Source organism: Letharia columbiana (assembly GCF_014066305.1).
Source record: "Letharia columbiana isolate WasteWater2 chromosome Unknown Sc0000042_s0, whole genome shotgun sequence".
Taxonomy (NCBI): Eukaryota; Fungi; Ascomycota; class Lecanoromycetes; order Lecanorales; family Parmeliaceae; genus Letharia; species Letharia columbiana.
Genome location: NW_023501086.1, coordinates 51448 through 64273, shown reverse-complemented (window position 1 = coordinate 64273; position 12826 = coordinate 51448). Strand labels below are relative to the sequence as shown.

The 12826-nt window shown below is 38.2% G+C and overlaps 3 protein-coding genes across 3 annotated transcripts; 2 read left to right on the top strand and 1 right to left on the bottom strand.

Moving 5' to 3' along the window:
* Positions 1-6392: 6392 nt before the first annotated feature.
* HO173_009667 (uncharacterized protein) lies at positions 6393-7455 on the top strand (the record flags this gene model as incomplete). Its single annotated transcript, XM_037311556.1, has 2 exons — positions 6393-6514; positions 6573-7455. 2 exons carry the CDS (start codon positions 6393-6395, stop codon positions 7453-7455), a joined length of 1005 nt encoding a protein of 334 aa, XP_037161503.1.
* A 195-nt stretch (positions 7456-7650) lies between these two features.
* On the top strand, positions 7651-8923 carry HO173_009666 (uncharacterized protein; the record flags this gene model as incomplete). Its single annotated transcript, XM_037311555.1, has 2 exons — positions 7651-7922; positions 8128-8923. 2 exons carry the CDS (start codon positions 7651-7653, stop codon positions 8921-8923), a joined length of 1068 nt encoding a protein of 355 aa, XP_037161502.1.
* Positions 8924-10529: 1606 nt separating this feature from the next.
* Positions 10530-12045, bottom strand: HO173_009665 (uncharacterized protein; the record flags this gene model as incomplete). The annotated part of the gene is made up of 2 exons (XM_037311554.1): positions 10530-11018; positions 11068-12045. 2 exons carry the CDS (start codon positions 12043-12045, stop codon positions 10530-10532), a joined length of 1467 nt encoding a protein of 488 aa, XP_037161501.1.
* Positions 12046-12826: the final 781 nt, after the last annotated feature.

The following is a 12826-nucleotide window of genomic DNA, read 5'->3' as shown; positions in this document are numbered from 1 at the left end:
CTTCTTTTATTATTCTATCAATTTATTAATATAAATATATTCGTTCTCGATACCCTCGCGGAAACGTTACTAAACGCTTCAGGTATATATACCCCTTTTACCCGCCTCTTTAAGCCCCTACTAACGCCTTTAGATCACCCCTTAGCGATTTCGCTATTACTAATAATCGAGGCCGTAAAGAAGCTTAATAGCTATCTGCTACTGCTTATAAACGTATTAGAAGATTAAAAAGAGCCTAAATAGATTCACAGCCATCGTCTTCATCTTTCCCTATATACTTCTTCTAAGCCAGCGATACTCGACTAGTTACTTAGTTAATACTATCTACTCTATTAGCTTAATAATCCACTTAGTTAGATCGTTAGTTAGTTATTTAGTTATTCACTTAATTAGCTACTTAGTTAGTCACTTAGCTAGAGCACTTAGTTAAATAAGAGGAGGAACTACAATAGGCGAATACGGAGAATACTGCGGAGAATATTACGGATATAGTCAGCAGCAGCAGTAATATAATAGGTCTACTCTCCACGATCTCATATTAATTTATTTAGCCAGTATAAGAGAAGTCACTATAGCAAGTAAATGCGGAGAACACTACGGAGAATACTGCGGAGAAACCAAGCGGTAATAAGGCCACCATCGTCAAGAACACGGCTCAGCTCTCTAAGATCCCACGTTATATACTCTCCACGATTCCATATCAAATTATCACTTAGTAAGCGGAGAACACTACTACAACTTAACCTATTATTCCCACTACATTAATAATATCGTAAGAGAAGAAACTATAACAGGCAAATGCGGAGAACACTGCGGAGAATACTACGGAGAATACTACGGAGAAATCAAGCGGTAATAAGATTATCATCGTCAAGAACACGGCTTAGCTCTCCAAGATTTCACGTTATATACTCTTCACGATTTCATATTAAATTATTACTTAGTAAGCGGAGAATACTACTATAACTTAATCTATTATTCTTACTATATTAATAATATCGTAAGAGAAGAAACTATAATAGGTAAATGCGGAGAATACTACGGAGAAATTAAGCGGTAATAAGATTATTATCGTTAAGAACACGGCTTAGCTCTTCAAGATCCCACGTTATATACTCTCTACGGTTTCATATTAAATTATTACTTAGTAAGCGGAGAACATCACTATAACTTAGTCGTTTCACATTAAATTATTACTTAGTAAGCGGAGAATACTACTATAACTTAACCTGTTATTTTCACTATATTGAGAAGTAAGAGAAGGAACTATAATAGGCAAATGCGGAGAATACTGCGGAGAAATCAAGCGGTAATAAGGTTATTATCGTCAAGAACACGACTCAGCTCTTCAAGTTCTCACGTTATATGCTCTCTACGATTTCATATTAAATTATTACTTAGTAAGCGAAGAATATTACTATAACTTAATCTATTATTTCTATTATATTAATATAATATATTACTATAATAACGTTATAAGAGAAGAATCTACTATTATAGTTAATTAGGTCTCTATAGAAGAAATATCGAACGATATATATTTAAACGAATTAAAATTATTCGATATCTATAGCTATTTTATTATTCGAAAGATTTTACTACGGTAGAAGATATTGTGGGATTTATACCACTAATTAATACGTTATCTTCATTTCTTTTCGATATTTCGATACTTCTTATCATAAGAACGTAGCCTTTCTCTATTTTTTATAAGCAATTATTACGGATTAATTCTTTACACTTAATATACCTTTCTAATTAGACCTTAGCGCGCCTCTCTTCGCATATAGATTAAAAACGTATAGTAAGCGATTAGGCTTCGATTTAACTTAGAGCTAGAGCTAAAATTCGATTTAACTTAGAAAAATTTAACTCCATGAATTTAATTTATAGGTCTTTACTTATTAAATAATAATAGATCTATTATTCGCTACTTTAATACTAATAATAAATATTATTAATTATAATATCGAAAATAATTTCGAAAGTAAATTTAATTATCTTTTAATTCTTATAAAGTTTAAGCTAGTTATAATAAAGTTAGTATTAATAATATATCGAAACTTTAATAAACTAGATATTAAGATTTTAAAAGAGATACTCGCTAGAGCTATAATATCGAAAGAGTATCTAATTAATCTTTTAAGAAATAATAGAAATCTTATTAATAATAATATTAATTATTAAGTAGCGGCTATTATTAACTCTATTTAAGCGATTATAAAGAAGTTTACTTCGATTATTAAATTATTATTATAGTCTAAATTAGAATTTACGCTAGAATATAAAAAAGTATAAAGATATTATAAATTACTAAAAAGAAGCTAAAGAATAATACTTTTAAAGAAAATATAAGATAAATATAAAGTCGCTAAGAACTTTAAAAATAATTTAATTAAGAGAATTATTAGAAAGGCGTTTAGAGAGTTTATAGTAGAGATATATAAGTTATTATAAATAAAATAAAAAAAGACTAAGTAAGCTAGAAAATAACTTATAATATAAATATATCTCTCTTCGCTATTTAATAAAGATAAATAAGAATATAATAAATTAGACTTAAAGGTAGATCTTCTTATAAAAACGTTTTTTTTATTATTAATATAGACGAAGTTAGATAATATTAGTATTAATATAATATATTTATAAATTTATTTAATAAGTATAATTATTATAAATAAAATAAGAAAGATTATAATATAAGTATCGTTAAAGAGAGTCTTAGAGGAAAACGCGATCTCTAATCTAATTCTTAAAAAGATTCTAAAGTTATTACTCTCTTATCTATATAGAATATTTAATATATATATAATAAACGATTATTATCTAGAGTACTTTAAAATATTAATAATAATTATTCTTTCGAAATTAGATAAGAATTACTCGATTTCTAAAGAATATTAATTAATAGCTCTACTTAATATTATAAAAAAGATAATAAAATTTATTCTTACTAGAAGAATAATATATCTTATAAAGATATATAGACTTCTATCGATTATATATATAAGAGACTATAGATTATAATTATATAAATACGATATCTACTATCTTCTAAAAAGAATATATTAGATATAAAACTCTAATAAAGTAACTACGATATTACTATTAGACGTTTTAAGTATATATAATAAAATCTTTTATTCTCGATTACTCTATAATCTTTAAAAGTAAAAAATTAATATAAGAATAATTAATTAGATAGAATCGTTTTTATTTAATAGAATAATAGTATTAAAAATAAGCGAATACTTTATATTAAAGACTTTTATAGCAATTAAAATTTCTTAAGAATTACTATTATCGCTTATACTTTATCTCTTCTATAACTTAAATCTTATTAATAAATATAATAATCGCGCTAACTTAAAAATAATAGCTATCGACTTTATAGATGATATAGATCTTCTAATAATAAGAGACTTTATCGAGAAAAATTATAACGCTCTTTATAAAATTTATAACGAAGTTTATATAAAGTAGATATTATAATATAGATTAAAGTTTAATCTTAATAAATATCAACTACTATATCTTAATAGAAAATAGAGATTTAGTTTAAATTATTCTCTATAACTTAATAAGAGATAATATATTAAGATAAGACGCTTTATTCGCTATCTAGAAGTTGAAATTAACTTTAAACTTCTATAAAGCTATTATAATAAGAAGATTTAATCTAAGACTACTAAAAGTATTAATATATTAATAAAAATTATCGAATTAATATAGAGGAATAATTATAAGAGTATAAGATAGCTCTATTAGATAATAATTATTCTATAAATAATATACTACTACTTAGTATAATATTAATCTAAAGATACTATCGACTATAATAAAACTTATCTCTTATTATTATAAAGAATTTAATCTTAGATAAAGAAGAAGATAATTAAAGTATTTAAGATTATATCTATTCTAGCACTTAATATAGAAGTATATTTTCTATTAATTAAATAATAATTAAATAAGATTATCTTAAAAGCTATTTTATAAATTATTACTAATTTAATATATAGCGAGATTATTAAATTATAATTTAAGTAATAAAAGTCTAAAAGAAAACTTAAGAAGAATAAAAAACTAAGTTTACTAAAGCGATATATTAATAGATTCGAAGAACAATATAACGATATTAATAAGATTAAGAAATTATACTCTTTTAGTATTACTCTTAATTAAAAATCTTCTAAAATAATAATTTATAAGATTAAAAAAGTCGTTAAAGAACTAATTAAAAGATTAATTAATAATAATTATATAATAATATATATAGATAATAGTAAGATTAATAAAAAGATAAGAGCTTTAACTATATTATTAGATATTAATTCTATTTTTAATATCTATTTAAACTTAAACGATTAATATATAATATATTTAATAAAATTATATAATATTCTTTAAGCTTTAATTATAATAGCTATATATTAAATAAAATTATAACTTAATAGAGTTATAATAAATATAAATAATTAAATATTAATTTAGATTATCGAAGACTTAGATAAGTATTTAAAATAGATCTATATAATATAAATAATATAGATTATTAATTCGCTAAGATATCTCGAAATAGTAATAAAATTATACTAGATTCTAATATATATCGATATTAATAATAATAAATAAGCGAATAGAGAGATAAAGAAGATTATTAATTAGCGAGAGCCTTAAGTAATTTATAATAAAAGAGTAAAGATAAATATTAATGAAATAGTTTAATTATTAATTATATAGATAAGAATAATATTAATAATTAAGATAACTATTAAAAACTACGCGATAAAATAATAGACTATTAAATAGACTAATAAAAAGCGAGATAATATTCTTAAAAGAATTTAATTAATACTGTCGAAATAAATATAATTTCTATATTCGAGAGTTAAGCGCGTTAAGACGTCGCTAATAATATAAATAAAAATCGAGAAAATAGATTTTAAGATCTTTCTTTATAATTAATAGATATTAAATATAGAGAATAAAGAATATAAATATAAAGCGAAGTAGATAACTCGATATATTCTTTATAAATATAGACTATTTAATAAGAAGCGAGGAATATAATAAATTAAAGAAAGAAGAAAGATAAAAGAGAAGATTATTACTTATAAGAATATATTAATAAAATTACGCTACGCCTCTATAATAGCGAACTTTATAAGAAATACTAAATTTATTAGATAATATTAAGCCCTTAATAAAGATTAATAATAAGAATTCACTAGAATAGATAATTAAAAAGAAGAATATAATCAAGATAAGAGGGCCTTAGCGATATAGAGTATACTCCTTTCCAAGAATTAAATATAATAAGACGCGAATCATAATGGTAACTTATATAGTCTCATTTATTTAAGACTATATAATTGGCTAAAAGGATCAGATAGATTACGTAACTCGCATAGTCGGCCACTAAGGTAAGACTTCAGGGTAGTATGATGTAATCAATCAATCAATCAATCACCCCTTTGATCTGCATAGAGTATGTAGACCATAATCTGCACGGTTTCCTACCCTTTCATCCAAACAGACAATGAAAAGTATGCATCCTGCTACCACAGCCTGATAAAAGGACATACTTCGCCTCTATGCCAAGTCTCCCGGAGGCGAGGAAGAGCGTGTGTACGAGGGTGCGTTACAACTTTTCGACGTGGTGATGGGACCGAACCTCATATCTTTCACCTCTTGAACCATACATGAGAAATGAAGCATCCTCAGGAACGCTGTCGAATCCCCTTTAATGTGCATCGAATACTTGAAGAACCCCTTTCAGAAGAGTGGCTGGCTCTCCTTCAAAATTTCACTGTGGACTACATCTAGGGTTGGAAACTCTGGACGAAGTATGACTAGAGTATGGCAGGTTTGAGGCGCTATGATTGGTTTGTCATGATCTGAGCAGCCTATCCTTCGTTTATATGGCGCACGACCCTCTTGAGAGTTGCTGGCTATATCAGCGAAAGTAGAGCCGTGTACTCATCTGCTAGGACCCAAAAAGGGACGATGGCGAGTATCAATAGAAACTATCTATCACAACAGCAATATCAGCATTCTGGACACACCTCCATCACGGTCGGGCTAGATTCCGGCAAACGCCAAAGCGAGTACCCAATTACGCGTTTCTCGATCCTTTGCTTTCCTGGTCTTCAACCCTCACGTCGGGCATGGCTCAGCCGCAATCCTCGAGTGCTAAAACCTGCAAGGATCTGGCGTCAGAACACCCTTTTGTCTTCAAATTCTAAAGACATCTGGCATCTATCATATGATTTCCCATGTAGACTACGTCCGGCGTCCTTGTCGCCATCGATCTCGACAATACCAGCACGAGGAAGAGGTCCTTACAACTTCTGAATTATCTGCGGACAGTGCGTGCAAGTATACATAACATGACCCTACCCAAAAAGAGCCTGTTGCCGACCTGGCTGGCCTTTGCTCATCGTGGACGGGTATACGCATCACTCGATGCCGACTCAGAGCCCAGTACATTGGAGATGTCGAACTTCAGCGGGTCAGCGTTCGTTGCCTAAAAAATACATCTGAAACTGACACTAATTTTGAGAGAGAAGATCAATCCCCGGACATAACTCTTCCTCCTCGACAAAGCTCAATCAGTATGCTTCGAACAAAGACCTCAACAAAGGATTGCCGAGGCCACCGAGTCGGATACACTTTGTCCGTCACTGTCTCAAGTCTCTATACTATCATCGACTAAGAAAGCTGGAGGGATACCATTTCGGTGTACTTTGCTGTGCAGTGGTCGCCGCCGTGGTCCTCGTCCTCAATCTCATCTTGACGATATGGGCAGTCTCAATATCTGGGGTCCAGAACGGCCTTGGAACTCTACATGATGGAAGCTGTAAAAGGACGGCGACCCTTACATTTTTGATGCATCTCGCTATCAACGTTCTGAGTACGTTGCTATTAGGCGCGAGTAACTACAGCATGCAATGCCTATCTTCCCCTACACGCAGCGAGATCGACAAGGCTCATGGCCAGGGTGTCTGGCTAGACATTGGGGTCCCCAGTGTCAGGAACTTGCGAAGGCTTTCGACAAGCCGAATTGTTCTTTGGTGGTTGCTAGCTATCTCATCGGTACCCTTACATTTACTCTATAACAGCGCAGTCTTCTCCAGTCTGTGCACCGGTCAGTATAATGTTTACGTGGTGTCGAGCGAGTTCTTAGACGGGGCACCGTTCGATTTCTCGAACCTGCCAATTGACTTTGATGATTTAACGACGGATCTCACGATCGCTACGAACACCTTGAAGGACTACCAGAAGAACCAGGCATTGTTAGTAAAGCTCGAGAATAAAGCATGTGTGGAGGTTTATACAGCCCCGATAATCTCCAAGAATTCAGACTTACTTCTGGTCTCTACCTTCTCAGATTCCACCAACGCTGTACTCTACGGCGATTCTGGGCGAAGAATCGCAATTGATCATCGATAGCAACGGCGGTCCTGCCGGGATTACTCACTACTAAGGACTGCGATACTTCCGTGTTAACACTATCTCAAATTGCAGCAGATGTGCCGAGCGACGATTATCCATCCCCGAAAGTTATTTTTCAACGAAAGCGTCATTCAATATTGTCTTAGCAAGAGCGTAGAGGAGCATTGCAAGCTACAATTCAGTCTAGCGATCATGATTGTGGTCATCATATGCAATCTGATAAAGACTGTTTGCATGAGCATAATTGCATGGAAGCAAGATCCTGAGCCACTAGTGACTCTTGGTGACGCAATTGCCTCCTTCCTGGATCGGCCTGACGTGACAACCGAAGGAAATTGCATAGTCGGGAAGACTCGGTTTGAAAACAGCAGATCTTGGGACTTGCTTTTATGCAGATGGGATCCGAAACGATTGCGCTGGTGGCGAGCTGCCAGCCAAAGAAGATGGCTCGCTTGTAATGTTCTGTAAGTCTCAGCAAGGATACTATCTCGACTTGACTTTGTTTCTATACCAGAGTAGTCCAATGATTCCACATAACAATGTAAATGGGATCTATACATTGTGTACTCTCGCAGTGCAGATATCCCTCCCTATCAGCTTGAAAAGCATGATGCATATCACTGTATACTTTTATGATTTGCACATTACTGACCGCTACATGCGCACTAGATGTATATCGACTCTCGTTGTTACTGGCACTCTACTAAGCCTAGGCCTGAACAACGATCAACTGACCGACCGGTCCATGTCACACCTCTGGTCCCTCGGTTTCGGCAATGTCAACGCTGAAACTTTGATCAGAATGAACCACAGCCAAGACTTGTCAGGCCCTGCTGGCGTCATCTTGACAGTCCTAGTTGCGAATTCGCCTCAAATTCTCCTTTCCTTCCTATACTTCGCTTACAATGGACTTTTCACCTGCATGTTACTCGCCGAGGAATGGAGCGCATACGCATCCAAAAGAAGATTCCTAAGAGTCACATCTCCAACAGGAGGGCAGCGAAGCACCTATCGGTTGCAACTACCCTATCGTTACGGTATTCCACTCCTCATAGGCTCGAGTGCGCTACACTGGTTCGTCTCGCAATCCATCTTCCTTGCCCGTGTTAACGTTATCGATTCCGCCGGGGTTGAAGTCGCTGGTGAAGGAGTCTCGACTTGCGGCTACTCGCCGATTGCCTTGATCTTTGTTATCATTCTCGGATCTATTGTTGTACTGCTGGGCATTGCTTTTGGCTTTCGAAAGGCTCGGGTCGGGATGCCTCATGCCGGTAGCTGTAGTGCTGTGATCAGTGCAGCTTGTCATCCACCGGAGGCAGACGTGGATGCGTCGTCGAAGCGCGTTATGTGGGGCGTGGTGGCTAAGGAAAGCTTCAAGTATCGGGGCAAGAGTGTTGGCCATTGCTCCTTTACCAGTCTCAAGGTGGAGGCGCCCATCGTGGGAGAAAGGTACGCTGGGCATTAGGCACAAAGAGGAAGATTGCTGTACAATATCATCCCTGCTTTCCTATCGCTATATAGTCATGCATTTGTCTCTACATCTTACATCGTATCTAACAACAAACAACGCAGTCGAGATTTCCCAACAGAAAACTTCGCAGTGCTATCACACAAAAATCACTGCATATTGAATTGACCTCCTCATCTCAATTCACTATGTCCTGGACAGGTGTCACCAACCTCACTCTGTTCTTTGAGTCTCCTATATTCACATTGCGTCTAGTCAAGTCATTCGTTAAACCAGACCGTTTCCATCGAACGAGGCATTCCTTGCTGAACTTCCACTTGAACCATGATCTACAACACCCTTTCCACTCGGTTTCGTCTTCCTAATTCTCTAGAGAGGAGAGTGAGGGAGCAAGGAGTAACGGGCATCGATGCAACTTATCGCGTATCGTAAATCTCGTGCGAAGGATATACACACGTCGAACCATTGAGTCAAGGAAGGTAAGTAAGTCGTATCACAAAGAGGCAAGCGGCGCGGGCATCTGCCGTCAGCTTGCTTAGGATACAGGAATCAAAGAACGGTAGTAAGTCCGTCACACCTACTGCCCCTATACCCACAATCTCACAACCCGACAATGATACTACCACTCAACACCGATTGCTCATCAATCATCCATCATTCCACAGGACACTTCACCACACCCCCACCCCATCAAACCCCCCTTACCCCGCCAACCCCCACCATCGCGAAACCCACCCCTCCAAAAACCGCCCTTCCACACACCGACGACCCCGGTAACCCACCCCCTCAACCGATATCTCCCCGCAACGATTCCATCCATCCGCTACTCCCCATCGTCCTAGCTTCTCCACCGAGCCTCCCCGACGTAGGTAGTCCACGCCGTCGATACCGGCAACGTCTCCCGTAGGCGCTTGAAGCTGTCAGTGGATAGCTTGGGGCAGGTCTGGGGCGAAGAGGCACGGGATGGGAATAAAGGAGGGTGGGTGGAGGGGGGGCCGAGCTGGGCGGATGAGGGAAGGAGGGGGAAGAAGAAGGGATGGATGGATGTGAAGGAGGGAGTGGGAAGAGCGAGAGGGTCGAGAGTTGGGGAAGCGAGGGGAGAGGACAGGGGATCGCGGAGACGACATTGATGTCCTTGAATGTCGTACACGTGGCTGCCGCTTTAGCACCACTGTATGTAAAGACTCGAGGTCCGGAAGTACTGTGCGTCGGGACCACATTCGAAGCCAGGTCTACTGCACAGCGCTGGACCGAATGCCGAAGGAGAGGTGTAAGAGAGGCGTACGTGATAGTTTTTCGTAAGCGGGTGTTCGGGCACCTGCTCGATGCACGTCTCGCTGGCAAGCCACCGCGCTGCTAGCCCCTTTGTGGCTCGATGTAAGTCTGCTGGTGTGGTCAGCAAGGAGGCAATGGGAAGCGGCTGTTGGTGCAATCGGCCGGTGGTGGAAAGTCGCGTCAGTCAGGAAAGGAGATCGTAAGTCAAGGGATATCGTTGATTCAATAATGCATTCGTCATCCAAGAGACAGCTATTGTGTCCGACCGTTCGGCCGCGTGTATACCCAAGAACCCGCTTCGCTAAATGAGTGCGCTACAACCAAGTCATCAATCGTCTCCACCTTCCGGTAACCCTGGAGGTCTCATCTCCGGATCAGGCCAATCATCGCCTTCACCCAGTCCAGGCCACTCCCTCACCTCATCAGGATCGAGCTGATCCTTGATAACGCAAGGATCACTGTAGCGCCCTTGGCATACTTTTCGTCTTCCCAGGTGTTTGAACCTTGGGCCAAGTGGACCATTAACGTAGTGATACTCGCCGGCAAAACCGTATTGTCTGTTGTCATTCAATGGATAGAATTTGTCGCCCCATTTTCCCGAGAAGTAAAACCATTGAGTGGGAGCGTCAGGTGTTCGATTGGAAGGGTGCAACGTATCCGTAACATGATTATACGTGTATGTGAGAGAGTTAAGAGCAGGATCCCAAAGCGGGCCGCGATCTGTTTCGTCGTGGAGGATTCCGAGAGGGAGGATATACGGATGAGTACCTGGCGTTGCGTACATTGCATGGGTCCCAACTGCAGAATAAACAACAGGCTATTTCACGTCAGCGGGCGGGGTCGATCAAAGACCATTCCATACTTACTCTATTCCCAATTTTCTCCACGGCAGAGTAGCTATAGGCCGACCCAAAAAAATGTTCACTGACGAAGACGACTTTGGGTTTCCCATGCTCAAATCGGATAAGAGTATGCTCCCAATCGCCAATGTGATTGCCAAATCGGATATTGAAAACGACGTTGCCCAGGTTGTAGCTGTAGAAGAAGAACCAAAAAGCATCCACAATCCCGTCACCCTTGTTAATCGTTAAAAGAACAGCTGGGGCATCACTGTGCCCCCCGTGGCTCTGTTTCCGAAACCTGGCGCTAGTAGCTCGAGATTCGGAGCAGTCAGTCTTCGAATCGTCACTGAAATCATCAGGTATGTTGATCTGCCCTCCAAGCCAATCTGGTCGATCCTCAACGTTGTCATTGCTCGTCAAGAAGACATGGCGCCCCTGTTCAAATTCGTTCAGCTGGTCGAGGTTTGATAGGTTCAGCTGTGGTAGCCCTTGTATAGGTGTGTAATTCAGCTCTGGCGTGACATGAAAGAGATGCTCCTTGATGTCACACGGCCAGAATTGTTCCTCTGAGTACAAGTGGACTAATGGTGCGTAGTCGAGGACGTATTGAGGGATCTCATGCATCACGCGAGGGTCTTTGGCCAGATCTTCTGGCCTTGTCCTGATATCGATGACCGAGGGATCTTGCCAATCAAGATGGGAGCCACACATTTTCAACCAAGCGCCAACCTGACCCCTGAGCCGGGTAGGTATGACCGGAACGGTATGCGGAGTTGTGAAGATGAAGGCTACCAAGATGAAGCCTAGCAAGATTGGTAATTTCACAGAGGTTCTGCGGTTCTTCATTGCAACATCATGGGAACGTCTGAATGGCGATGAATAATTCTGCGGAGCTTTCTCGACACCGTCACCCTCTTTCTCCAAAATCATAAGCACGGCTTCCCGGGATACGTTCTCCTCATCACCGAGCCCACCATCCAGTGACCTAGGTGAACGGCCCATTGCGGTCTTTTACCCCCCGTTTATATTCTGCAGCACGACGATCACTCCCTCTATTCCTAATGTAGTATCCGCGAACTCATCAAAGGCCGGTCATAGTAATACACCACGAGACTGTGGACAATAGGATCCGAACCTATGAGACAAGATAATGTCAGCAACTGCACGTACCTTGAAGGTGGGACTGAGTGTTTTCGCCCAGCAGAGCATGATACGAAGCTTCAGGCGGTGCTCGGTCTGAGCAGTGACCGTGATGCGAATACGGGCGTTGATTGGATGATGATTACGCGCAAGGTGTACAATGTACTTGTACCTGATGACCGCGAAAAGCAATAGGAGATTGGCGGATACTCACGCATTTTGCTAATACATATTGGAGAATATAGCCATAATAGCCTGTTCGTGCAGCTGATGAATGGTAGCAATATGCCAATGCAATGTGTACACAAGATAATGCACGCTTACACAATTCAATAGGCCAAGCTTTGAGGCTTGCAGATCACCCGAGATTCCCAGATTCGCGACGCTTGACAGGCTTGGCAAATGCTTGACATGACGGCACACACTACACAGGCTTTTCGACTTAGTCTCAGAAAGGCCCCACGCAGTGGGTCTGAGCAGGAAACCCTGCCAAGACTTATTTTTTTGGTGTATTACCCGATATGTAATATTCACACCCTGCGTACATATGATCCTTAACAAAAATACGCAACTACGTGATATGGCCTTTTTTGAAATTCTTGAAAAAAGTCGAATAAATAGTTAAATAGGCTTTCGTTAAATT